Here is a 26,259-nt window from a genome sequence, read left to right as displayed (position 1 = left end):
GTACAAAGGCGTTGGAGGCTGGTTTCTTGTCATGGTCCTTTTCTTTTGACGACATTTACGATCCCTTTTTTCACTTCTTCATCATCTACTGGATAGATGACACTTTTGAAACCTTTTATTCTTCTTCGAGGCTTGAAGGGAAGACATGGCGTTATAGGGAGGAGGTCGGCTCCTAGGAACACGTATACCTAGCTTTCGTTTTTATCTTACACGTGGGTATCGGTAGCAGATACCCCCGAATCGGACTTCTTAAACTGTTGAACTCTGTCTCCGTCTTTCTGGAACATGACAGCTGCCCTGGTCGTCGATTGAGTTCTGCATTGAACGGGAAAAACAGCGCTTGTTCGCCAAGAAGCGCTCTCTACCCATGATGTAGTTGAACCCCAGGCTCGAGAACCGGAACGCAAGGGTCGAGTCATGTCTGGAAACGATTCAAATTGGCAAGTGAAGCAAAGAATAAGAAAAAAGGATTTTCACAGTCGTCGATCCAAACGCGGTCGTTAGAGATCTGGCGGCCATTGGAAAGGGGGTTTCGACTCAGTCACCCGCATACAGTGCCGCCTGCCATCCGGAACAAGATTCACTTGACGTCCCGAGATGAGATGTCGTCTAACTTTATTAAGGGTGGATGACCAACAAGAGGCGGCCGTTCCTGTCGTTGTCTCCAGGGAACAAGGCTTTCGGCAGGTGGTGCCGAAATTATTAGATTCCATCGGGAGGGTCAACGTCCGATCTCCTGGGCGGGGGTTGCATGAAGGTGGCAGAGCCCAGTAGAGCCAAGACTCGAAACACGCTCATAGAATTCCGTCTGTATGGGTGACTGTGACCTCTGCAACCTCTTCACAAGGTTACTACAGCCGAGGAAAGGGGTATGAAGGAAGGTGTCAGGTGGCACGGAGATCTCGAGGCTTTAGTCGGACACAACTCGAACTGGAGACTGCTCATCATGTGCCTCTTAGCGAGCATCCCATGTGTTGCCTCTTTCGCGGATCTGGTCATCCGAAGAAAGTAATATGGGCCAGGAGTTAAGACTAATGGCGAAGCAAAGAGGCTCATGGGGCGCCAATTGGCCAAGACGGGAACGACTCCGGGATCGCTTCTGGGCAGAAAGTTGACGGGGGAAGTTTTAAGATGTTAAAGAAGTGGGGAAATAGAAACCCAAGAGAGTGATGTAAAAATGGCGCTAGTGATATATCCCACCGTTCCCACGCGCCAACCGGTGGCAGCCGCCCCACATCTTCCAGACGGGCAGGTAGCGATGACCCGATCGGGTTTAGCTGCCATGGGTATGAGGCAGATCCACCATGATCTTCGACAGACTTCAAACTCGCAACAGCCACAAGCCAAAACTCCCAACACACACACACACACGAAGACTGAACAGTGAAGAGCCTGTTCGGGAGCAGGCGGTTCGAACTGGCACAACCTGCGCAGGATGCCAGGGGGTAGCGCGGCGTATGATTGGATCGTGGCTCGCCGAGAGAACAATCGACGCTGCTCGTCGATCCGCTACTTGGCAAAGAAGCTTGTCTCCTCGATGGAGTCCATCAGGGGTCGAACCTGGCTTTGGCTGGTCTTGTTGATGCAACCGTCCAACCCTTATGTTGCAGCCAGGCTCGGATGAGACGCCATTGAGCCATCGCGGCCTGTGATACTGGTTCGGACGACTCAGGAGCAGGGCATCTACGGGGTTGTTTTGTGACGGATGTGAGATGAGGTGCCCTGTCAGACAGACGAAAAGAGTCGCCCGTCGAGCCACGAAGAGGTCAGAGGGAGGCCGCGGGGCCCACGGGCATAACCTTGTGTGCGGTTAGGATAGGAGGAGACGAACATGAATAGACTATGGTACTATATGAGGTTTTGGTATAAGATCCTCCCGCTGCCCCGACCATCTACTGCCTCTTTCTTTTGCTCCTCTCATTATCAACCATACATCAAACTCAATAATCAACCTTTCTCTCATTCATCACAGCAGCGCTGTTCCATTCACTCTTTGCCGGACAATATCTTTCATTTTATCAAACTACCCACGCCTTTCGACAACCTTCGAACAACATGTACTTCTCCAAGATCGCCGTTCTCTTCACCCTGGCCGCCACCGGTCTCTCCGCCCCCATCGAGGGAGCCGAAAGACGCCAGGCCAAGCTTCTTTCCGTTCAGGACTACTCCCAGTTCCAAGTTTCTGACGGCACTGCCGGCAACGCCCTTGCTGAGGTTGCCCAGAAGTTCCCCGTAAGTTACCATCACACATTTCCACTCGCAAGATGACGACGCTAACAGCCCTTCAGGTTGACCAGATCAAGGCCAACCTCGCTGGAGTCAGCAAGGATGACTTGGCCATCCTCCAAGCTGCCCGCGTCGCCGCCGAGGGTGCCGAGACCGACGCCGGCGGCTTCAACGACGCCATTGCCAAGGCGTCCGGAACCGACGCCGATGCCCTGAAGGTTGGCAAGATCAAGAACAAGGTCCTCAAGCTCCAGCTCGAGGTTCTCGCCCTGCAGGTGCAGCAAGCGCAGGGCGCCAGCAACCAGGCCAATATCGACGCCGAGCAGAAGAAGCTCGACAACAACGTCAAGACCGACACGGCCTCCAAGGGCAAGACCAGCCAGAGCGTCTCGTTCAGCGCCACCTCCGCGCCCAAGGGCAAGAAGAACTAGAGTCGTGACTACTTGCTATGACAGGCATGGTCGGTGTTGAAGAAACTCGAGAGTCGTTTGGCGTTATCCTCGTCTTGGTCATGGTTGGGGTTGGAGGACATGGGACACGAAACATTGGCGATGGGAGTTTGCGCGCTGGGGAGCCAAATTTCTGATTTAATTCGTTGACTAAATAATTCAGATGATGTTGAGAGAAGTGAAAATGAGAAACAATTATTGAGTTGGGTGAATTACAAAGCTATTCCTTCTTTGACGTCCGCTGGCGAAGTCGCACTGTTTTTTCCTGCAGGGCAAGAGCGCCCGAGACTGTGTCCGACGTTCCTCTGCACTGTACACAGGCTTCAGTGCGTCCCTAAACTTACCTCGCCTCACTCACCATCTCTCTCACCTTCCCTCTTACACTGAAACATCAGCAACCATCCAATCTCATCAACCTGTCACTTGCAAAATCCAAATTGCTATCTATACTCATTCCGGAGCAAGACTCACGCGGCCTTTATCGAATGATTAGCATTACTTCGCTTCTCAGTCAACCGGGACGCACTACGGTGGCGCGTCACTTCACCTGATGGCGTCACCATCGAGCTTCATTCCTTTGGGAACCCTGGCCATCACCAGAGAAAATACAGAGCTCACAGTTGACGAGTGGAAGCTGTTGGAGAAGAGATTCGGAAGATGGGGCATCATTGCGCCGACGAAACCTGCCAAAGGCGTCAGGGCCCCCAAGCCGTTCGACGACACAGAAGACCTCTTCCTTTTGTCTGCGGCTTTCAAGAACTACAAGAACCTAGTGGCTGAGAAATGGATTCGAGTTCACCTGCTCATTCGCTCGGAGGATGGAGAACGCGGAACCGCAAGGATTCATGCCTTGGCTGACGACGTCGACAATAAGGCCATCGACCGAGATCGCGCTAAGCTCAGAAGATCACGCAGAGCTCTCATTTCCCAACTCGACTTCTCTCGAGACGCCTGGTCCGGCCATCCCACTTCGACCCCGACCACACTTGACCATGTCTTCAGAGACGAAGAAGACGCTGATGATTCGACCTCGTTGCTCCAGATGTTCAATACCATCCCTTCCCCGAACCCGGCGCCCCATGCTCTCACCAACCCATTTGAACAAGATGCCATCTACAACGTACTCGAAGGCAACCTCCCTGGCCTGAATGATACTTCGAAGCTTTATGACTACCAGCGCCGTTCAGCTGCGGTCATGATTCAGCGTGAAAGTGAGCCCGGTCAATTTCTTGACCCAAGACTTACCAAAGCAACCGACCAGAATGGTGCGGCCTACTACTACGATACTAGCTCCAGCGTGCTCGTCAAGGAACCAAGATTCTACGATGGTGTCAGAGGCGGCATCTTGGCCGAGCAGATGGGCTCTGGCAAGACCCTGATCTGTCTGGCTGTCATCTTGGCTACTCGACATTTATCTACCCGCACCCCCGATATCTACCAAGGAAGCGACGTGCGCGTGAGGCAGAAGATTGGGTCACTCGCTGATATGGCCGCCTCGAATGCCAACATCAAGGGAGCTCCTTGGAAGGTCTTTTTCAACGTCTACAATGCGAGCCAAGAGCTGGAGTACCACAAGTGCATAGAAGCGATCCGCCGCAACCCCAGCCGCTACCACGTCCCCGAGATGGCTCCCAAGCGCCTTCGGCGGCATGAAACCGCGGTTGGTAACCCGGCAAAGAAAGTCCGACATACTCATGCATCCATCGTGATTGTCCCCAACAACCTGGTTCAACAATGGATTCAGGAGATTGAAAAGCACATCGTCCACCCAGGAAACCCGGCGGGTCTCAAGGTTCTCAAGTTGACTAGTCAGAAGGAGGAAATTCCCAACTCTCAAGTCCTTGCAGCATATGACCTCGTTCTCATCACACAGTCGCGGCTTGACAGAGTGTGGAGGGAAACTATGATGATGGGATGCCCGCTGGCAGAAGTCCACTTCAAGCGTTGCATCGTCGATGAAGGTCACAAGATAGGTTACGCCAAGATAAACAACAAGAGCAATGTCCTCCTAGCCATCGACGCACTCAACGTTTCTGCTCGCTGGATCGTGACCGGTACGCCAGCCACTGGATTATTCGGTGTAGACGACCAACACTTCAACGGTACCCATCCCGGTGACCAGGATAATGTCGACAAGGCGGCAGCCCTCGCCGAGGCGGAAAAGGGAGACCTGGAGAAGATCGGAGCGATAGCATCGCTGTATCTCAATGCTCGACCTTGGTCCAATAGCGTCCACGAAACAGGAGATACGACCGCGGATTGGGCAGTGTATGTGATGCAGCCGAAGCATAGCGCCCGGTCAACCGGCCGCATGGGCGTGCTGCGCGCTACATTAAACTCTCTCATCGTCAGGCATCGATTATCGGAGCTCAACACCCTGCTTCCATCAGTCAACGAGAATGTTGTTGTATTGGATGGCTCCTACCAAGACAAGTTGTCGCTCAATATCTTCTCGATGATGATCATCTTCAACGCAGTCCAGTCTCAGAGAGTCGACATGGATTACTTCTTCCACGCGCGTCAACGCAAGGCTCTGCTTCAGTTGGTTCACAATTTGAAGCAATCCAGTTTCTTTGGTGGCGCCTTCTTCGCTAAGGACGATATACTGAAGGCACTCGAAACTGCAGAGACTTTCCTGCAAGAGAAGAAGGTACTAATCAGTGAGAAAGACGAAGCTCTTCTGAAACAGGCCGTTGAAGTGGCCCAAGTTGCCATTGACAGCCAACTGAAAGACTTTAGCAACAAGTACAACGAGGTTCCCATCTTCATCCGCGACTTCCTCCCCAATGGCGTCGGCTCTGCCTGGTCCCTCGACGACCGCGACGCCAACCCCACCTGTACCGATGCTGGTATGGTACTTACCGCGCAGAAGCTGATCGCCTCTGCCATGGGTAAGCCTACGAAGCTGAATAGTCTTCTCAACGGTCAGCTGGAGTTTGAGGGTCGCAAAGAGCAAGCCGACCAGATCATGTCCGGGGCACAGGGCGTCGCGACTGACCAGCGGCCGTCAAAGTCTCGAGGGGTTCTCGCTGGCAATACGAAACTGGGAGGTGAACGGGTTCCTCGACATCTCAAGTCGACCGCCTCGAAGCCAGGTGATCCCGTACCCGAGCTGGAGCAACTTCCAGACGATCTGAAGGAGGCGATGCTGGTTTCCACCGTATCAGCAAAGCTCTCATACCTCATCGACGCTGTGGTGGAGCACCAAGACAGGGAGAAGATGATCATCTTCTACGAGAACGAGAATGTGGCGTGGTATCTGGCTGGTCTTCTTGAAGTGGTAAGTTCGACCGTTTCGATGAAATGTGATTGACCACTAACACTGTTGTGTAGATTCACGTTCGCCACCTCATTTACGCCAGCAAGCTCACCTACGCCCGGAAGATGGAGTATGTCGACACTTTCAACCACGACCCCAAGACAAGGTGAGTATTTTAGGAACTCTCGTATCTCATGGATGCTAAGAACTGTCTAGGGTCATTCTCATGGACTTGTCACAGGCCGCCGTTGGTCTCGATATGAGGGCTGCCTCGCGAATCTACTTCATCAACCCCGTTCTGAACCCCCAAATCCAAGCGCAGGCTATCGGCAGAGCCCGGCGCATCAGCCAGCAGAAACCCGTAACGGTCGAGACCCTCGTCCTGCGGGACAGCATCGAAGAAGTCATCATGGAGCGCAAGAAGACCATGTCGCAGTTCGAGCACTGGAAGTGCAAGTCCATCCTGGACGACCAGCCCATTTACAACTGGATTCTGAACGCCGGCATTATATCTCTTCCCAAAGACCAGAAGGATCACTTGGCGCAGGCCATTCCGCTGAAGCACCCTCGGCCAATCTTTGGCAGCAAGTTTGCTGGCGCTCAGTCTTCGGAAAAGAATACTCTGGCGAATGGCACAGAGACGAAGGCGACGGCGGGCAAGGATGAGCTGGTAAACGGCACACATTTGAATGACCTGAAGCGCTCACGCAGCCCCGAGTCTCAAGGCAATGGAGACTTGAGAGAGGAACCCGCCAGACCTGCCCGCCGCCTGCGCTTCTCTACAGAGGACGAGGGTGTGAACGATGAGCGGCCCGCGCCCCGGGTGCGATTTTCATAGGACTTTTCTGGACTCCAGGGTGGACTTGGCATGACGAACGGCGGTTGAATATGGGTCTGAACCTCGTGCGGTAGATCTGGGTGGCTGCTGTCTGCACGGGGGAGGTTTGTTGGATTACGTTTGTATAGCGCTCTAGAGATACCAACTAAGCTGCACATGGATGCAGCAGGAATAAGAATCGTTTCTCCTACTACTACTTGACGATTCACTAACGATGCGCAAATCATTCTCTTATTGGTGACAGTTAAAGTCATTCCATTTCGGTTCGCAAAAATACGAGATCAAGACCTAATGGAATAGTGACCGCTCCCATTTCGCAAGCATCACCACAACCATTATTGCTAAGAGATGACAGTTTCTATACTGCATACGCCATACTTGGTCTATTGATACGGTGGTATTGTACACTGACATCATGCATAATTCCTGTGCTGGTTCCATTGAGCATCGTCCTGTGCCCGGGCAATCAGTAGTGAGGCAGAATCGTCGACACTTATGCAATACTTCATCCTTTCCTATCATGATCTTTTTGAACCCATTGATCAAAACAGTATTCGTAACAGTAATAGTTTGAAAGGTCATTCCACATCGGCTCAAGAAGATCCGAAATCAAAACGTAGTGCAGTAACCGCTGTTGCTGGAGAGACGCGAGGTCTTTGCGACAACATCGCCACGCACTGATTCTTGTTTTCTAGAACAAGAGCACGTTGTCCCCGGTGTGATTGCCAAGCGAGCTTCTTCAGTCCGAGAGGCGGCGGCCCCTCCGAAAGGACTAATCATAGTCATGGTGCAGATAGGCGCCGAAGTCCGAGGCCGGGCCGGGACGGGGACCAACGGGAGAATGCATTAGCCATTGTTGTCTCTCGAGTCTCTGTTCCCCTTGGACGGGACGCTTCGTCCAAAATCCACGCCGGCTGTTTTATGTCTGTACTACCTCCCAACCCAAGATGACAGCGGAACCCGGTCCACGGCAAGACGAGGTGGCGCGGCCGGGTCGACCGAGGAACTGGGAAAGCCGGAACGGGGCCAAGCGAGGAGAACCTCGTGGGTTTGGACAAGGGGTCGGACGTTTTCCTGTGGTGCACGGAGGATGGGAACAGACGAGTGAACAGACTCTCGAGGCATGGCTAAGTCACGGGTGAGGGACGTGTGTAAAATGAGGTTCAACGACAAACGTATGATGAAAACAAAACCAGGACCGGCGCAAAGAGGTTGCATCGCTTGAGGTTTCTTTTCGCCCAGGCGGCAGTGGGATGCCGTATATTGGTTATTCACATGTCATGTCCGTCTTGTTTTCTTGGAAAACAAGACCGGTATCTCCGTGGCACGGAGCTGGCGGATACGTAAGCGCGACAAAGGAACCGTCCTCCGTAGGGCGAATGACAATGGGCACGAAACGATGATGCAATGCGGAGGTCTCGGCAAGAAGGGTTTGATGGAGATCGTGGACCCATTTTGTAAGGTGCGATCCACGGATGGGGGATGATACCTGCACCTGCACTTTTGGATGACAGAGACACTGGGGAAGGAACGGCCCAGACAAACCCCATGTTCGAAACGATTCTGTCTCTGCCCGTCGAGAACGGAAAGAAGAAACGAAGGAAAGAAGGAAGAAAGCATGGCATGAAATGACGCCTTCCAAGTTCCGTAAAACTGTCAACCTTCACCCGGGCAGCATGGTAACCGATGGCAAGAACGGCGACCAAGGCAAGGCAAGGCAAGCAAGGCTAGGGCTGAGAAAGAAACAGAGGGAGGCGTTTCTCTGCCCATCCTGTCCGCTTCAGTTGAACCAACGATGCACATCTACCAAGACAGCCTCGAACTTGCATCATTCTCGACAAGCCGCCGCGCAATCGTGGAGACCTCTGGAGTCCGCACAGCTTGACGCAGGCGATTTGACTCGTTTCACGATATCCACCTCCCTACAATGGCTATTGTCGATAACGAACCAACGATGAATGGCCCCTTCACCTCCTTCGCCCCCTGTTTCCTCCCCAAATTCCAGAGGTTGGGCGGTTCGTCTGAGGTTAGCCGCTAAAAGCCCTGGCTAAGACAGAAAGCAGCAGGGACGCCCGTTGAAACCGATTCTCACCACGGCAACGAGCTTGCCCCGAACGAGTTACCTTGCTCCGATCTCTCGGGACCATCCATTCTCGCGTTCTTTTGCATCGTTCTACAGCCTTTGCGAGTACAGTGAGATGCCCACGAGGCTCAAGGAATGCAATAGAACGTTATATGGATGCAGGTGTCCATGAACAGCGGGAGCACTATCGTCACTGTATCCACGGTTTACACGATTTATTGAAGCGGGAGGCGACGATCAATACCTACGTGACCCAATTGTGAAGCAAGCCGGTCGTCGCAGGCCACACGACACCGCGGGAATGCAGATGCGGAAGCGGCAACGGGATGCGCGTAAGACGTCCAGCCCAGATTGACGAGGCGACTTTGATGCGACCTCAGCACGCGCTACGGTGCCCGGGGGTTCACAGTGTCACAGGGTTCCAAGCAAAAGCTGGAGCCTGGCAGAGCTGGATACTGGGAAAATGGAACCAAACCCCTTGACTCTTGGGCGTTCGGCGTGTCGGCTTTGGAGATGGGATTTCCAGGATAAGTGAGTTTTGTCCCACTTCAACTTCCTGGTTTTCTGTTCCTGTTCCTGGATCAGTGCTGCGGCCAAGGCACATAATGGCCGTTGTCTGTCTGAACGGCTGCAGCTTGCAGGTTCCAGCCCCGTCTGTGCCAACGAAACCTTGCGTGGCTAGGAGAGTCCCGTCATGGTTAGCTGCATCAAACACCCCCTCATCAACTTTCCTCCACGCTGCAGGGCGAAACAGGACTGCTAGTTGGCCACAGCCCAGCCTCCCGCCGACACGCCACTGACCGAACTGATGTGATGGTCCGGACGAAACGAGGTCAGAATGATGAGACGAGATGGTTCAGAGGGAGGAGGATGATGAGCTACGCACACAGGATCTATTTGCCCGAGGTGGACGCCAGGCTCGTTCACCCTGCCTCGGTGGCCTGTCCCTGTCTTCCTCCCTCCGAGTCGACGAGCTGTCAGCCAGTGTGTTTTGGGCTGTGAGATGTGCGCATCTCTGAATGGTCTGGCTGTGCAGCATCAGCATTGCACATGATGATACGGATATTACTGGATGTCGGCACGGTTCGTCGCAACCCCGCGAAACAGAGCCAGGGCAGGATGCCATATGCCATGGCTTCCTCCGGCCCGCTCATTCGTCGCCTTCGGGAGTCGTCGTGGCCGGTCTCCCGCTCCGCCACTCAGGGAATGGCCTGGAGCTTGAGTGAGAGCTCCAGAACATCACCAACCCTGTCGGGCTGTTAACCTTGTTTTTCCCAGACTGCGGGTACAAGTGTTCCTCGCCAGAAATGTGGGTGCTTCCATTGTATCGAGTCGAGTGCCTGGCACCTGCGAGTCGCTGCGACCCATCGTCGATTGCCTGGAGCTTGAGGCGCGAGACAAGCTAGACGAGGGGGATAGAGGGGCTAGATTAATCATTACCCACATTCCAATCATTCATGCGACTAAGGCACCTCCCAGCCGCTACAGTGCAGAATGTTGCCGCCATATTGCGTTGCTTTGCGCAGCTCTAGTAAAGGTTTTGGGAGTGGAACGGCCGGGAGTGCGTGAGCGCCGAGCAGGGCTCTGACTTTCTTGTCTTGGAACCATGAGGTCCAGATCCCAGGCCGCAGACCGCGATTTGATGGGATATTTCGAGCGTGGGATGGGGTTCTTGAGTTCAAATATGATGCACCCATATGCATGAAGGCTGCAATCTGGAAGGCCCTCGCCCTCTTACTTCCCTCGCCTTCTCATCTTTCCCCTTTCCACCCTCGTTTTGTTGGCATTGACGGGTTATTATAGTTGTTGGCTCTTATTGTTCGGTCTCTACTCCCCTCGTCTCCCTCCTCTTTCCGTCTCACCCATCATCGCCAAGTTCGCAACAGCATCCTGCTCTTGGTGATGCTCTCAGGTTGGCTGAAGCGGGTCGGCTACTGAATTGCAAACCCACCCTCGCAACAACGGCAACTGGCCAAGCTATCCCCACGTCCGGTATATTAAAATTACGGCACAACGACCTCATGAAGGCCCAGGTTGCAACCCCCTTTTGTCCGTTTAAATAAAAAGGGTCGCCTCTTCGTTCAGCCCAGCTTTGGCGGTAAGACTGCAGCTGAGAGAAAGAGAGCGCAAAGAGTCGGTCAGGGCAGCAGCAGCAACACGACGGATCTCACCGAGGTTTGGACGGCACGTGGACGGTTTCAAAGCAGACGAACGAGAAGACGAAGCAGGAGAAGAATAAGATCAGCCGACAAGATATATCAACAAGCGACGGGCCACCAAACTCGGATCATGAGCGGCACAATGATCAGCGGACGTCAGTACTACGAGATACCGCCTGCGGGCCAAGCGATCACGACTTCCTACAAAGGCAACCGACGGTTCGATCCCGATTACGGACTCAACTACGGGCACCACAGCTACGCTATCGAACAGAAAGACTACCGAACGGCCCGGGCAGTCTCTGGCGGTAGCCTTGGGCCAGCGGGTGCAAGGCAATCGCTGTCGGCGCTGGACGACAAACGTGCCAACGAAATTCGACATGGCGTCTACGCACATGTTTTCCTCGATGTCAAAAATAGCAACAAATCAGATGCTCCGTAAGTCACTCTTTCTAGTAGTTAGCCCCATCTTTCAGTTTTCAGCACTATCGACAACTGCATTTTCCCCATCCTTCTACACCACTGGTTCCACATACTGGCTCTCCTATTGCTTCATTGATTCGCTCGCCTGTCTGTTCTACTGCTTCTTGTCGCGCGCCTTTTTTCTGTTTAACCACTTTACTTTGCATAGTTCCGCTTGGCCTCGTATTCTCTGCTGCAGATTTTTTCTTACTTCACGCGATCCCGTCACCTGCTGCGTCTGAAATTTCGTTTCTGCACGACTCGACATGAGACGGCGCTGGCGTTGGGCTTTAGTCTTTTTTTTTGGTTCATCCCGTTTTCCCGTTTCTGCATCATCCTTGGCATGTTCTTTGGTTGTTTCCTCCTCTTCGGGATTGTTCTGCTTCTGCCCACATTAAGAGCAGCGATGACGCCTCGACCCACGGCTCGCGAGTGGGAGTCGCGTCGTTCGATTGACGAAAATGCTGCTGGACGTGGGCAGAGAGAGCCCCACGCCTCATTTATTATCGATCCCGAGCCTTTCTTTCCAAGTGGATCCAGACCCAACGCCGGCTGCTTTGGGAAGTGCACTCTGGACGTGGAAATCCGAGATCTCTGCTCTAGTGTCTAATAGCTCTTCACACCGCGGGCACGCTTCTAGGAAGACCGGCAGATACGGATAGGCACTCGGGCTACGGCTTACTGCAGGAGAATCCAGCCCGATTGAACAAGCCACTTCCTGCGATGCCGTTAAGTTGTTCCGGTTGGTTTGTTGTCAAGATTACGTCCCCACGAGATCCTCCTGCCCAGGCTGGGCGGGGCGGAGACAGAGTTACTTGTCACTTCTGAGATGGGAAATGCATCGACGGCCGACGCACGAAATGGGAGCTCGGATTACTCTGTACCCACGACTTTCCTCTTCCACGTTTGCCCCTGCCATGACCCCCCTGCATCTCGTCTCCAGCTTCAGTTGAGCGTTGCGGATCCCATGATCGAATGATACTGCTTCATCCTTGCGTCGTTATCACGATTCACCTCCCCTCCCCTTGTTTCGCGGAATCTCAAACACAGTTTTGAAGGCTTCGGTGTAACTCTTCAGGATAGACGGCTCGCGGCTTGCCATCTACGGGAACCATCGCAACGGGGGCCCGGCAGAACGGAGAGTCTAGAGACCGCCCAGGAGCTTGTCCTAATTTCCACCAGGAACAGTGGCGCGCGTCTCTGCCAGTTGCAAAGCAAGGCAGAATTGCGCTGCTACCCGCCAAGCGGCACGCCACGAGACAAGTTTTGCTTCTCTGCCTCTTTCTGGCCCTCTTCGCGCCGTACGTAGTGTAAGGCCTAGCGCGAGTGCTAAAGTAAGGAGTTCTCATCGCCGCGCCCGCGTTGCTGGGTTGCGCGACTCGACTAGCTCGTTACTGCGTACCTGCACTTCGTAGTCACGTAGCGTAGTCGCCGCCCAACAACGAAGCCGTGGGATCTCCTAAGTCCTAAGTAGCTCGAGATACGGTTGATGAGTGTTTCCCCTTCGAGGCAGGCCAGCAAGGGCCAAGGGTCAGGAGGGGGGGGGGTCTTCGAGGAACGACGACCCCCAAATCACTTCCTCACCCCCCCCCGGACGATGGATGGGCGACCACTCATCAGACTCCATCTGGATAGGATCATCAGAGCGAGCGCCGGTCCGGGCACAGCCCACGCACCTCTCTGCCTGCGCAAGCCTCTGTCGGATCCAGGGTGCACTTGCAGATTGCCCAGCGGTAGCCTCCTTGGTGTGTGCCGGTGCCGTTCTTTGCGTGTCCTTTTTTGGCTCCGGGTTATTTTCTATTCTCTCTCCTTTTCCTTTTCTTTCCTTCGGTTCTTTTGTATTAAACTTGACAGAAACCCCCCCCCCCCCCCCCCCGCCCGTCACGTCACGTTGGCGCTTTTCTAGCTCTTTTGTTTCTGGGATTTGCTTGTTGGCCGACTTCCTAGTCCATTCTTGGCTTGGAACTTTGACCGCTGCCGAAACCCGTTTGCTGGATGATCCCTGAAGTACCTTTGTACTGACACGACTTAGCAACCCGAGGTCTCTTCAACACAAGAGGCGAGCTTCCGCTGCACCTGCTGCTTCCAATTACAACCTCCATGATGGTAACCGTTTGAGAGTCCCTGGTCGTTTCGCTCCGCGTCCAGCTATCGCCGCTTCCATCTCCGCCCCGTCGTCTCCGCTTATGACCGCCAGCCACGGACCTGCTCCGGCGTACTTCGGCGCTCCAGAATTGTACAACCACAAGGGTGAACAGCAACAGTCCACGATGGCCACGATGGCTACAACAGAGCCAGCGCGCTCAAGTCCGCGCATCGCCCGGGTGCCATACGCCTTGCAGACGGCTCCTTTAGATTCGAAGCTCATTTGCGAATCAATGCCTACCACAGCTCTCAATCGGCCGAGGAAACTCTCCCAGGCATCCACCATTACCGTTACGAGCATCAACAGCCCGAGAGAAAGCTTTGAGACACGATCCCGAAGCTCGTCGTACAGCAGCCACAGGACAAGCATCGATTTGAGTCCCAACATGTGGAGACCCGAGTATATGTACTCGCGGCCCAGTCAGACGTCCATCTTTAGGAAAAAGGCGAAGCCTGGAGAAATCTTTGCGAAACTGCCCGGAGAGGTCTTGGAGCTGATTCTGGGCGAGCTCAAGAAGCTCCATCTCGAGAAGCCCACGGACAGCTGCGCGACATGTTGGATGAGGGATGTGTGTTCGGTTACCCTGACGGCGAGAAAATGGTGCAAGTTCGCGCGAGTGGCCTTGTAAGACTCTTGCCCTTCGTCAGGATCTGTCTCTTTGCTGACTACGTATCTCAGGTATGAGGATATCCAACTTGTCGGAGCCGATTCATCATCTCAGAAAAAGCGACACAAAGTTGCGTTCGGCTCGCGCATGATGCTACTCAGACGGACACTGAGAGCGAACTCGTACCTCGCCGGACTTGTCCACACTCTCAAGGTCCCGAGCCCACCTGCTGGGATCGTGCTGGAGGACTATCACAATCAGGTCGCGGCGCTGATCATGGCTTGTCCCAATTTTGAGCGTCTCATCGGCCTTCACCCCCAGTATAATCACTCATACAGCAAGCTCTTCCACGCGCTCTCATCTCGCAAGCGTCTGAAGCACATGGATTGGATCGTCGAGCCTTCACCCTACCAGCGGCAACACCGATTCAAGTCGAGCTCGCGTAGCAATGTCGCCGCGATAACACAGTCAGCCTCCGATGCTTCCGTCACCCCCGGCGACCTGCAACCACACCAGAGCGCGGCGTTCCTCGACTTCCACGTCGACTGGGCCCATCTCACGACCTTGTCGATTCACTGCCTTCCCGGCGCAACCCTTACTCCGGATAGCCTCGTCAGCTCAGCACTGATGCACCTAACGTCTCTGCAGCACCTTTTTCTATCGTGGATGCCAGTGACAGCCTTCAATGATAGCACACTGCTCTCGCTCCCCCCTTTGCGTACACTCTCACTCACCCACGTCCCGGGCGTCACCAGCAACGGCATCTCTGCCTTGGCTACACTCCCGACGAGCCAGGCGATCCAGAAACTGACACTGCGCTACACGAACCTCGACTCCCTGCCCGCCTTGGCCCGCATCTTTTCTAACTTCACCTACCTCGAGGCGTTCACCCTCGTCCAACCATTTGCGCCCACGCTCCCGGAGGATACATTTATCTGGCTCATGCCATATCTCGCCTCCTCGTCCCTGCGAAAGCTCCACTGGGACATAACGAGCAACACGACCCACGCCAACGCCGCCGACTCCATCCTCGCCCGCAGCATCGCCGCCGACGGCTTCCCCTCCCTGCGCAGTCTTCGCAGCCCCAACGATCCCGAAGGCATCTTCCAAGCCCTCTGCCACCCGCAGGAGAGGACAGACAGCGCCAGCGACCGCTTCCGCGGCCCCAATGGACCCGCCCGGAGCGCCTCATTTCCCACCCCCGGCACGACCCATAGCCCCGTCTCGCCGACGAAGCCGTCCCGTTCACCCACCGCACCGGCGTCCCCCGTCATGACCGATACCGCTCGCGAATGCACCAATCTTCACGTAGCCCGGCTCGCGGCGCAGGCCCGCCTCGAGGCCGCGCGCGCAGCGCTCCCGCGGTTCTTTTTGAATGTTATTGACGAGGACGGCACGGTGCTGGAGAAGTACGGACTCGCGGCTTTCATTGGCACGGTAGAGAGCCGCATCACGTATAACCTGCGTCCCGACCCGGGCGCAAAGGACGAGCGCGGTGGGCTGGTCGAGATGGCAGACCTTGTGGCGGATAACGGCGAGGAGGTCGCCGTCGGGCGTGAAGGTTGCCAGGGCCGGTGGAACGTGTCATCCACCGTCTCGGACAAGAAGGATCGCGAGAGGTGGTGGCACACTGAGAGAGGCCGCTGGCAACAACCGGAGCTTGCCTGAAGCGCAAAAGTGACTTGGCGACAACCACCGTGACGAAGCCCCGAGATATGGGCAATTTTCCCCCATACGGGAAACCAAGGCTTTCATGACAACGTCATGATCTAGCCCGCTGTTTATTTCCTTGAACGTCTTGATGAAAACGGCCAATCTCATGATATCCAAATTGTTGCAGGGGCACTGGGGGATCGGTTCAAGATGCCTTCAAGATACCAAACGAAACAGCAGGAAAAGATACACATGTAACGTATATAATGTTTATAATGGTATTCATAAGTAAATGGTCACGATGGCGTGTGGAGGAAAGGGGAGGCTGTACATAGAAACGGAACATAAAGTTGTAGTGTAATACCACAGACAATCAATATCCACAAACGATCGGAACCCACACTGAACAAAGGTGGATTTATCGAGCTGTCAAGTTTCCCAAAAGAAATATATTGTATGAGACAAGATGTGAGAAGGGCCGTGGGTTCTGGCCAGTGTGTGTACCTACAGAGACATACCCGCTCAGGCCAAAGAAACGCAAAGTTATCCATCGAGACGGGAGTTTCCAGACCGTTTGCTACGAAACACACCTCAACGCAGAAGGCGAAGCGTTTTGCACTGCCCCAAGAGAAAAACCACCGTGTCGCTGTTGCCTGAGCCCTTCTTGACTCGATGACCTTGCCTTACCTTACGTGAGGCGAGGTGAGGTGGTGATTGCTGACTGCTCAAAGCCGAGTTCCTGTAGGTTTCGCTGCCTTACAGTAGTCAGCGAAAAGGGCTTCATCCCTTTCACAACTCTCTGATGTCTTTCCGCACGGACGTCTGCCGTCCTGGCACCAATATAGTTTGATTTCATATTGCTGTACCGACCCACTATGGAGGCCCTGCTGACAGCTTTCGCCCCACCTGATCCAAATGTTTGGAAAACGGATTATGCACAGCATTATTCGCTGCTCAATGTTCGCTTCTGCTGCTTCAAGTGCTTGTAGCCTGCTTATGTTCACGTGGTGCTTTCGGGGGTTTCCAGTTCGATCTTGCACATTGGTGCAATCATCTTTCACTTGAGAATATGTCATCTAGTTGCCCGACAAGCTTTTAGAAATCTCACTGTGGGACGTGGATAAAAATTCGAAGTGGATAACAATTAGAAATCCTAATATCTTCACTGAGGGGTGTGTAAGAAGGGGGAGCCACTCCCAGCGGCGACCACCCGGTTCGTCTAAAACTAGCTCGCTTATTATATCTAGACTCGTCGATGTATACTAAGTGATAGGACTGGAAGTTAGATAGGTTGTGCAGGTAGTAATCGCGTAGTTGGTCGTTCCGCTGCTTGGCTATTTGACGGATCGTCTTCTTCGACTAAGCGGCCGCCTCGAGAACCCGACCGATGCTCCACGTGGTAACGAGAACCTCGAATTCATTCCACAAGAAAGTGACCATTTCGTCTTGGCACATGAACGGCTTTTGAATTAGTTACGCTAATAGTACTTCGAGTATAGGCTGTGTTATGGATCGCGGCCGGCCGACCGCGTTCGGCGGGGCCTTAGTCGTTCCAAAGCATTGTAGATTGGATCTAATGTGGCTGATAGTGCGGGTGCTGTACCCGACAAAGCGAACCATCTGGGCATTGCTTAGCGACTTACTGAGGATCATATCACGGATGAAGAAATGCTACGAGCCAGCGGTGAAAACAAGAGTAGCTGAAGCGGAGTTGAGGGCTGGCAACAAGTGAGTAGTCTGGAAATAGGTTGAAATACCGGATAACGACCAGGTCTTCTTGAATATTCCATAAGTTCTCCAGTACCATTAGTGCTAGTGGATAACGGGATGGGCGGCTGGCTGGTCTCAAGCAAAGACCCATATCAACCCATATCAACCCATGTTTTCCCCAAACGTTTTGAGCGCAGTTCAGATAATCTGAACGTCGTCGCTCAAGACAGCAGAATAACGGCCAGATTTTCCATAATCTCACGCCTACAAATAATTGCCATCGTTTATCTCTTTATTACGATATTGGAAGACTAGTGACTGGTGCATGTCCCAATCACCATCTTTCTTATGGCCATGCTGCCATGTTGGGGGACTTGGCAGTTGCTTTCACCATGATTCGCCAGGGACGCACTGCTCAGCCGTACAAAGCTGGCGCTTACGGCCCAACCCCTCATTCCCGTGAGCACTCCATCTTCAGGGCGCATTCTTTTCCTCTTGCCCAATCTCAAAGTCAACAGTAAAGGTCCTGGTCAACACGAGGTAACGAGACAAAGTAATACCCTAACGCGACGAACGATATGGTAAGAAAAACGTTCCGTAATCAGAACATTTAATAACCTCCTATTGTAGCCACTACGCCAGCTTTCACCTGGCCTACAGAACGCTGATGAGGATGCGGTAAAGATCGAGTACGTTGAATAGCCTTTTGTCTCGACGTGGCTAATTAGCGCAGTATCATCGCCGTGCACGGCCTGAATCCCCGATCCAAGAACGATGCCGATCACGCATGGGACACTTGGCGAACCCCGTCAGGACCTACAGGACGCCTCTGGCTCCGTGATGACCTTCCTAAGTACGTTCCCGATTCGAGGATCTTCCTCTACCAATACAACGCCACCGCCGTGTACGGGAAGGATCATAGCACCTTCATCGACAAAGCCAACGACCTTCTCGAAGATATACGGCTGGAGCGGGAAGATGTTGATTCTCGACCGATACTCTTTTTGGGACATAGCATGGGCGGGCTGTTGATCAAGCAGGCACTCATCAACGCACACAACAATCCCAACTACACACCTATCAAGGACGCCACCAGGGGGTTGGCATTCTTCGCAACACCCCATCACGGCGGCGACTGGAAACTGGTGAGTCTTGGAAGTCTGGCTGCCAAGATCGCTACGGCGACAGGCTTCCAGAAAGGCGATGATGTGTTGGAGACATTGAAGCAGGGGAGCATTTTTTCGGATATCATGAACGAGCACTGGAGGCACCAGCTCTTGCAGTACGACATTGTATCCTTCTGGGGAGGCTTTGATAACGTAAGCGCTTCTCTTCTCATATTGAGCTATTGCTTACGCCTCTTCTCAGGTTGTCCCAAGGGAGAGCGCTCGGCTAGGCATGCCAGGCGATCGCGAGAATGTCGTCAGACTGGATGCCGACCATAGCACGGTATGTAAATTTGGTAGAGCTGAGTTAGACCAAGACAACCTCAAGCGTGTACGAAGCAACATCAAGGACATGTACAAGAAAGCACTGAAGCAGAGTGAGTTGACTGCCATTTCCACCCCTGTTCCCTCGGAATCCAACGCCGACAGCGAACTGCGGGCGCGCCTAGATGTATTACGGGGCAAGTAGCTGGAAATCAGATAGCTAGTTACTAAAGGTTCTGAGTTGAGGGGTCTGAATACTAACAACCGTATGCTAATATAACTATATTATAAGATGGCAGTGCAAATGACCCAGCTGCTACCTCATTTGCACTTGCCCCTAGCATATCGGAATTCAGCGGCGTGAATCGCTTCGTGGCCAGAGGCGATGAACTCAGATGCTTGCATGAGGCCTTAAAAAGGACTGGCGAACGTCGCACCGCCCTCCTACATGGCCTGGGCGGTATGGGAAAGACCCAATTAGCTGTAGCCTACACTAAGCAGCATCGCACCGACTACTCGGCTTCAATCTGGATCAACGCGACAGACGAGACAACGCTGAAGCAGAGTTTCTACCGAGCGGCTCAGCGAATTTCACGCCAACATCAGTCCGTGTTGTATATAAAAAACGCCGTGGCAAATGAGGACCTTGATGAGACGTTAGAGGCAGTCAAATCGTGGTTGAACCAACCCAAGAACGACCGTTGGCTTGTCGTCTATGACAATTATGATGACGTTAGATTCGATCGTCGTAACGGGATCGTAAGCAGTGCGAGACCAGGAACAGCAGGTAGCTGGTCTGATCCAGGCAATACGCTCTCCGGCTCAGCCGTTTCAAAGGCGTACGACATTCGATCATACCTCCCTGAGACCGACCATGGTGCCGTCATCATCACCACCCGATCTGCAACGGTGAAACTCGGCAAACGTATTCCGCTAGGCAAGCTGAGGGATGTCAACGATAGCTTAGCGATACTTACATCAACATCTAATCGTGACAATTTTGTTGAAGGTAAGCGGCTCAAATGACGAATTATATGCGACTAAGTGGTCAAACAGATCCCGATGCCACTACGCTTGCGCGACGGCTTGATGGACTTCCACTCGCACTCGCAACAGCTGGGGCCTACCTAGACCAAGTATCAACTAGCTGCAAGGAATATCTTGAGATGTATGAAAAAGCATGGTTGCGCTTACAGCAGGAAAGTCCAGAATTGATAGAGTACGATCGCGCGTTGTACTCCACGTGGAATGTCTCATTCCGGCATATTCAGTTGCAAAATCAGCATGCGGCCGAGCTCCTCCGTCTGTGGGCATATTTTGATAACCAAGATTTATGGTACGAAATATTGCAGGCAGGAACAGCGGAGGAGCTGCTCTGGCTTCACAAGACGACGGAGAACAAGCTTGATTTCGACGCAGCAATGAGGGTTCTCTGTGAACACGGGCTAGCAGAGCGCAATACCCACATCCAGGAGTTGGGGTCAGAATCGACAGGATACAGCATACATGGGTGTGTTCATGCATGGACGATCCACGTGCTCAATACAGAAACAAGCCAACCGCTTGCCGGAATCGCGGTACGATGTGTAGCCTCCTACATCCCTAGTCGAGAGCAAAGCAAGTACTGGATAGTCCAACGACGACTTTTACAACATGCCGACCGATGCGTCAAGATATTGGAGACCAGTATCGAGTTGAAAGACAATGCGTGGGTGTTCCATGCACTAGGCAACCTCTACTCGGACCAGGGCCGACTCAAAGAGGCCGAGGCGATGTACGAACGGGCTCTTCAAGGCTCCGAGAAAGCACTAGGGCCAGACCACACATCGACACTCTCGACGGTCAACAATCTAGGCCTTCTCTACTTAGACCAGGGCCGACTCAAAGAGGCCGAGGCGATGTACGAACGGGCTCTTCAAGGCTACGAGAAGGCACTAGGGCCAGACCACACATCGACACTCGATACGGTCAACAATCTAGGCATCCTCTACTCGGACCAGGGCCGACTCAAAGAGGCCGAGGCGATGTACGAGCGGGCTCTTCAAGGCTACGAGAAGGCACTAGGGCCAGACCACACATCGACACTCTCGACGGTCAACAATCTAGGCCTTCTCTACTTAGACCAGGGCCGACTCAAAGAGGCCGAGGCGATATACGAGCGGGCTCTTCAAGGCTACGAGAAGGCACTTGGAGCAGACGCCATAAAGACCTATATTCCTGCCTTGAACGCACTTCAAAATCTCGGCTCTTTGTTCGAGATGCTTGGCGAGAATAGCAAAGCTATGTCATACTACCTAAAGGCACAGAACGGCTTCTTATCTGTACTAGGGTCACAGAACGAGCGATATACACATTTATCTGAGAAAATCCGTTTATCACAGCTTGTTGTACAAGAGATGGATGTCTCGCTTCGCGTACAGAAGCCAGGACGAGGGCTTAAAGCCAAATGGAGGACATTGAAGGGACATCTAAAGGGGGGCTAGACACGCTTCAGACTATGTTGCGTGCTAATTATAGTAGAGCCATAAAAACCATTACTGAGCTAAGTCCCGCCTTTCCCCTATACCAGCATCTATAAATCGTAATCTCCTATACTACGTGCATTATAGCGGGTTCTCTATACAAGTGGATTTTCTGCGAATAGAAGCCAAAAAGAGCTGCAAATGGGGCCAGCCTATTTAGGCTGTTGAATATACTCCAAATGATACGATAACAAATCGTACTGTGTAAGCGCCAAGAACTTTGGATGTCCGTGCGGAAAGAGATCAGAGATTTGTCAACAGGATGAAGCCCTTTTCGCTGACTACTGTACTAAAGTCAGCATGCTGGAGTTCCGGTCAAGAAAGGCATTCATTCCACTGTTTCCGGGAGAGTGTGGCGGGACCTGAGCGTCCATTCAAACGTCCAGGGGACTCTGCCCGGTCGCAGCAGCCACACACCCCCGCCCCCACCACCTGTTCTTCCTCCCCCGTCAATGGAAGTCCAGTGTGACTGCCTATCGGTGCCTGTGTTCCCCTTCCATCGGTACGCCCGTCCGTCGCCCGCCCACCCCACCTGACCTCTGTCCAACTTCTTGCCCTTCCGTCAGCCTACCTTCGACGACGACTTATTGACTACTCATCATTTGGATAACACTTTGCACCCACGAACCAGTTGTTCGTCTCAATACCGAGCGGGTCAATAATTGCGCCATCACTTTATTTTGGACGTATCAACTATCCACTCCAGCCTGCGCTTGATATTGCTCTGCGACTACGGCGGATGAACACCCACCCCCTGCTCCTCGGTGACCGCTCCCCGGGACTTTGTGCTCCGCTCACCATCTTCCCTTCCTTCACCAGCGTCTAGCTGGCTTCACTCTGGTCAACTTAGCGATATCCGTATCTCAAGTAAGCCGAGGCCAAGAAATCAACATTAGGAGCCCGAGAAAGAGAGCGGGAAACGGCCAACGATAGTCTCAAACGGCACCTTTGGCCAAAAACGCCATTCTACCGTTAACGGCGGGGTGAAGTGCGTACTTAGGCAGAATCCGCCCATAACGACAGGACAACACGGCAACGCGATACACATCGGTCAACAAGACCACCAAGATCTGTGAGGAAAAAGAAAATTCAAAATGTCAAAAGACAAGACGCTCCGCATCTTTTGCTTCGGCGACTCGCTGACGGCCGGGTACTCGTCCTACGGCGCCGTTTACCACCCGTACTCCATCGCCCTCACAAAGCTGCTCGCCATGTACCTTCCCGACACGCAGATCGTGGCGACGGACAACGGCATGCCCGGGGATGTCGTTTCGCAGGGAGCCTTTGCGCAGCGTTTTGAAAGCGAGAGTTCGTAACTTTGCCTTTTCCTTTTTCATTCAACGTTCACTGCATCGTCGCAATGTTCTGTCATGACTTTCTCATCCCTCCTCTCAATTCATCTCATCTTCCCGGCTTGTTGTAGATGAAGTACTTGCTAATCTCATGATATAGTGAGCCAAACACAATATGATTGGGTCGTCATACTGGGAGGCACAAAGTATGTTTAATGTCCATGTAAATTCCCTTTGAAGCTGCCTCGTACTAACAGCATGCGCCAGCGACCTTGCATACGATGTGCCACCAGATAGAATATTTGACTCTCTTCGAAGAGTATACGACTCCGCCATCGCAAAGGGCAGCAAAGTGCTCGCATTGACGGTCCCCGAATGTTCAGCCAAGAATGAGAAGCTCGATGCCCGCCGGCGGCAGCTCAACAACATCATCATCTCTCATCAATCACCAAATTAGTATGTCCTGCCTTTCACACATGCTCTTTCATTCCGTGTATCCCCTCGTCTTTTTCCATGTCAGAAGAAAATCACAAGGCCAAACGTACTAATCACCGATCACCCAGCCACGCCTTCGACCTCAACCCGAGGATCCCATACCACGCCCTGACCGAGCGGGAATGCAAAAGGTACTGGGACGACGGCCTGCATCTGACACCAGCGGGCTACGACTGGATGGGCGCACACATCGCAGAGGCCCTCCGCGACTTTGTAGAGCTCGAGCGGAATCCTCAGTCCAAGAGAGCGCGTAGGGCGCGACGCAACGCCGAAGAGCAAATCTCTTTTGACGAGGAGGACGGGGATCCGCACTCGCTCAGCGAGGGTTACGTATTCGTGCGGATGAGAGACTTGAACTAGATACCTTTTTTCTTTGATGCGAATATTGTTTCTCATTGCATGGTTCATTCGTCGTCCTCTCTTATTCAGTCTAGCTCTTGTCTACTACGCGAGTTGGGCTACGTGACTGCTCCATGCTGACGTGCTTTCTCTTGATTTGTGATATGCAGTGCGCTCTCTGTTGATCGCATGAATCCTTAAAACGCCAATGTTAAACCCCCTTTTTTACAACGCCGATAGTGTGTGTGTGTTTTTGTGTTTTTGTGAAGTTCAGTTTCCTCATAGTAATTCATCTCAAATGACCAAGTTGGCTTCCACGAATTCCTGAGTAGCTGTTAGCAGATGATTCACTAAAGAGTGCCCGAAACGTAAGGGATAGACTCACGGGGAACTGCTTTTGCAGAGCATTGGTCACGTTCTCAACCTCCTCCGCCACGCTCTGCACATTCGCATCCCACCGCCGCATCTCCTTGCCGACAACGACCTCGGCCCGTCCGCTGCCCTTCTTCCCAGACGCCTCGCCGCCCTCGAACCAAATCACCTCGTCGAGCTGGTCGATCCGGCCGAGCAGGCGACCCTGCTCAATCATCCGCGCCGTCGTCTCCTCGGCCTTTTCGGCGTCCAGACCGAGCAGGGAGCCGAGCGCCTCGAAGCCAATGTTGCGGTACAGCCGCGACGCGCCGAGCAGGTTGTGCTCAACCACGGCCTTGGCCAGCACGGTGGACCCGTCGGCCGTGGTGGCGAGCTGGTGCGGCTGTAGGCCCTGCGCAAACTTGTCCACCTCCTCCGGCGCGAGCAGGCGGTCGAAGAACATCTTTTCCAGCATGCCGTGCTCGTCGAGCCCTGCGGAGCGCTCGTCCTTGTACAGCCGGCCCAGGGCGCGGCTCCGCATGGGACCCGCGGGGGCGAGGATGGCGCACTTGACGGCCATGCCGAGGGTGTGCAGGCGCTCCTCCTCGGCGATGGCGGGGCTGACGCTGATTTCGTGGTAGCGGCCGCTGGCGCCGAGGAAGTCGCGCTTGGAGTCGAGGATGCGGGCCTGGGAGAGCTTGAAGTGGAGGTCGAGGTCGCGGTCCTGGACGGTGTGCATGATGTTCTTGAGCTTGTTGACGTACGTCTCGGCGGCGGTGGTGTCGTCGACCTCGAGGTAGTTGCGGGCGATGCGGACCCAGACGCGGGCTTTATCGTCGTTTGTGACTTTGCGCTGGGAGCCGTCGAGGGGGATCTCGGCGAGGACGTTGGCGGCGTCGAGGAAGTCTTCGGCGCTCTCGTGGGCCTCGGCGACGAGCTCGCGGACGGAAGCGGCCTGGTCTAGGAAGGAGGAGGGCTGGGTGGCGAGCTGGGCGAGGGTGTGGTTGCCGACGGCGATCCAGAGGTCGTCGTTTTTGAGGGCGCGGAGGGCGGCGACGAAGGAGGCTAGCAGGGCGCGGGTAGAGACGATGCCGAGGGAGGCGGCGAAGATTGCGTCGAGGACGGCATTGAGGTCGGGCGCGGCTGTTGGAGGGGACGAGAGGGTCTTGATGTCGGCGATGATGGACTCGTAGGCTGGGGCCTTGTCGCCGGGGACCGAATCGGCCTGGGCGAGCCGCTCGGCGACCTTTTGCGAGGGCGCCATGGTTTTAATGTGTGCTGATGTGTGTATGTCGAGCTATTCGTGATCGGCTGGTGTAGGGTATTGTGTTCTGGGTGGTACGGTCGGAGTAGGGTGCGTGTCTAAGCTTGTTGCTTCTTGATATTGGTGGTTGATCGTGAAGCTGTAAGAGCTGAGGTGAGCTCTTGGATGATTGTTATTGATAGAGTTAGGCGGGCATGGTGGGGTAAGAGCTCTGAGGGGCCGTTGGAGGGGTGCCCGGTGCAGGGGCCCACGGGCCAAGGTTCCGGAGCACTCGATTCGACTTGCTCCAAGAGGCACCACAAGTTTCCATGCCATTCATACTTACGATGTTGAGTGCAGACAAGTTGACAAGATAGGAGTCAAACAGTGAAGCCACTTTTCTGAGATAGCACACAATGAGGCTATCATGACACTCATAACTGCCTGTGGATTATGATTCGGAGTCCTCCGCAATCTACATGTTCTCCTGCAGATGAGGTACTCACCCAGTTCTTCACTTGTGCATTGAAATAACTCTTTCGCAATGGTACAAGTTAGCCAGCCAATTCATCTAGAAAGGGGATTTGACATCCAAGTCATAAGGCAATGAGTATTCCACAGCAACCATTGTTAATGCAGAGAACTTGACTGGTCCGCACATTTTACATATCACGAGCATTAGAAAAGTCGATTTAAACGCAAAGAATGTATCTCCATTTACCGTGGCACATGTCAACGTGGTGACTGTTCGGGGTACTGCTGCAATCCATTCATTATAGTGGTATTCTCTCCGGTTCAACAGGTAAGCACCTCTGCAATGCATGACATCACAACCTCTCTTGACGGGAATTTCCACAACGAGCAGCTCGACTCAAGTCTCTGTATTCGGTGTACCATCGGAGACTAGCAGATTTGTCCCACGAAACCGACGTGCTATTTTAGATATTTTAGAGACGGAACTTTTTTTTTGTAGGTCCGGGTTTCTGGGCAGTCGG

General features: G+C 53.6%; 8 protein-coding genes across 8 annotated transcripts; 6 read left to right on the top strand and 2 right to left on the bottom strand.

The window, feature by feature from the left end:
• Positions 1 to 2,055: 2,055 nt before the first annotated feature.
• BDP81DRAFT_394320 (uncharacterized protein) lies at positions 2,056 to 2,657 on the top strand (the record flags this gene model as incomplete). The annotated part of the gene is made up of 2 exons (XM_060587942.1): positions 2,056 to 2,232; positions 2,289 to 2,657. The coding sequence occupies 2 exons, from the start codon at positions 2,056 to 2,058 to the stop codon at positions 2,655 to 2,657; spliced, it is 546 nt and encodes a 181-aa protein (XP_060445266.1).
• A 425-nt stretch (positions 2,658 to 3,082) lies between these two features.
• BDP81DRAFT_428058 (P-loop containing nucleoside triphosphate hydrolase protein) lies at positions 3,083 to 6,965 on the top strand. Its single transcript, XM_060590398.1, has 3 exons — positions 3,083 to 5,955; positions 6,009 to 6,100; positions 6,151 to 6,965. The coding sequence occupies exons 1-3, from the start codon at positions 3,226 to 3,228 to the stop codon at positions 6,770 to 6,772; spliced, it is 3,444 nt and encodes a 1,147-aa protein (XP_060445265.1). The 5' UTR covers positions 3,083 to 3,225; the 3' UTR covers positions 6,773 to 6,965.
• A 518-nt stretch (positions 6,966 to 7,483) lies between these two features.
• Positions 7,484 to 8,016, bottom strand: BDP81DRAFT_428056 (uncharacterized protein). The gene has a single exon (XM_060590397.1). The coding sequence runs from the start codon at positions 7,988 to 7,990 to the stop codon at positions 7,703 to 7,705; it is 288 nt and encodes a 95-aa protein (XP_060445264.1). The 5' UTR covers positions 7,991 to 8,016; the 3' UTR covers positions 7,484 to 7,702.
• Positions 8,017 to 11,011: 2,995 nt separating this feature from the next.
• Positions 11,012 to 12,327, top strand: BDP81DRAFT_26166 (uncharacterized protein). Its single transcript, XM_060582890.1, has 2 exons — positions 11,012 to 11,452; positions 12,117 to 12,327. The coding sequence occupies exons 1-2, from the start codon at positions 11,145 to 11,147 to the stop codon at positions 12,136 to 12,138; spliced, it is 330 nt and encodes a 109-aa protein (XP_060445263.1). The 5' UTR covers positions 11,012 to 11,144; the 3' UTR covers positions 12,139 to 12,327.
• Positions 12,328 to 13,662: 1,335 nt separating this feature from the next.
• BDP81DRAFT_319842 (uncharacterized protein) lies at positions 13,663 to 15,897 on the top strand (the record flags this gene model as incomplete). The annotated part of the gene is made up of 2 exons (XM_060584475.1): positions 13,663 to 14,246; positions 14,301 to 15,897. The coding sequence occupies 2 exons, from the start codon at positions 13,663 to 13,665 to the stop codon at positions 15,895 to 15,897; spliced, it is 2,181 nt and encodes a 726-aa protein (XP_060445262.1).
• A 2,273-nt stretch (positions 15,898 to 18,170) lies between these two features.
• On the top strand, positions 18,171 to 21,505 carry BDP81DRAFT_449649 (uncharacterized protein; the record flags this gene model as incomplete). Its single annotated transcript, XM_060592438.1, has 7 exons — positions 18,171 to 18,173; positions 18,223 to 18,281; positions 18,326 to 18,911; positions 18,961 to 19,041; positions 19,087 to 19,135; positions 19,315 to 20,031; positions 20,079 to 21,505. The coding sequence occupies 7 exons, from the start codon at positions 18,171 to 18,173 to the stop codon at positions 21,503 to 21,505; spliced, it is 2,922 nt and encodes a 973-aa protein (XP_060445261.1).
• A 1,133-nt stretch (positions 21,506 to 22,638) lies between these two features.
• BDP81DRAFT_319619 (GDSL-like Lipase/Acylhydrolase) lies at positions 22,639 to 23,691 on the top strand (the record flags this gene model as incomplete). Its single annotated transcript, XM_060584451.1, has 4 exons — positions 22,639 to 22,852; positions 22,997 to 23,042; positions 23,104 to 23,292; positions 23,400 to 23,691. The coding sequence occupies 4 exons, from the start codon at positions 22,639 to 22,641 to the stop codon at positions 23,689 to 23,691; spliced, it is 741 nt and encodes a 246-aa protein (XP_060445260.1).
• Positions 23,692 to 23,964: 273 nt separating this feature from the next.
• Positions 23,965 to 25,285, bottom strand: BDP81DRAFT_394315 (PCI domain-containing protein; the record flags this gene model as incomplete). Its single annotated transcript, XM_060587941.1, has 2 exons — positions 23,965 to 23,994; positions 24,056 to 25,285. 2 exons carry the CDS (start codon positions 25,283 to 25,285, stop codon positions 23,965 to 23,967), a joined length of 1,260 nt encoding a protein of 419 aa, XP_060445259.1.
• Positions 25,286 to 26,259: the final 974 nt, after the last annotated feature.

This window comes from Colletotrichum phormii, assembly GCF_030913505.1.
Source record: "Colletotrichum phormii strain CBS 102054 chromosome Unknown BDP81scaffold_10, whole genome shotgun sequence".
NCBI classification, from domain to species: domain Eukaryota; kingdom Fungi; phylum Ascomycota; class Sordariomycetes; order Glomerellales; family Glomerellaceae; genus Colletotrichum; species Colletotrichum phormii.
This window is presented reverse-complemented; position numbering and strand designations above follow the sequence as displayed.

Bases quoted from the DNA above. Each gene is read 5' to 3' on its own strand.
- BDP81DRAFT_428058 (XM_060590398.1), top strand. From the start codon at position 3,226: ATGGCGTCACCATCGAGCTTCATTCCTTTGGGAACCCTGGCCATCACC. The intron at 5,956-6,008 runs GTAAGTTCGACC...ACTGTTGTGTAG, and splicing joins TGGCTGGTCTTCTTGAAGTG to ATTCACGTTCGCCACCTCAT. The intron at 6,101-6,150 runs GTGAGTATTTTA...AGAACTGTCTAG, and splicing joins AACCACGACCCCAAGACAAG to GGTCATTCTCATGGACTTGT.
- BDP81DRAFT_428056 (XM_060590397.1), bottom strand. From the start codon at position 7,990: ATGCAACCTCTTTGCGCCGGTCCTGGTTTTGTTTTCATCATACGTTTG.
- BDP81DRAFT_26166 (XM_060582890.1), top strand. From the start codon at position 11,145: ATGAGCGGCACAATGATCAGCGGACGTCAGTACTACGAGATACCGCCT. The intron at 11,453-12,116 runs GTAAGTCACTCT...GCACGCTTCTAG, and splicing joins AGCAACAAATCAGATGCTCC to GAAGACCGGCAGATACGGAT.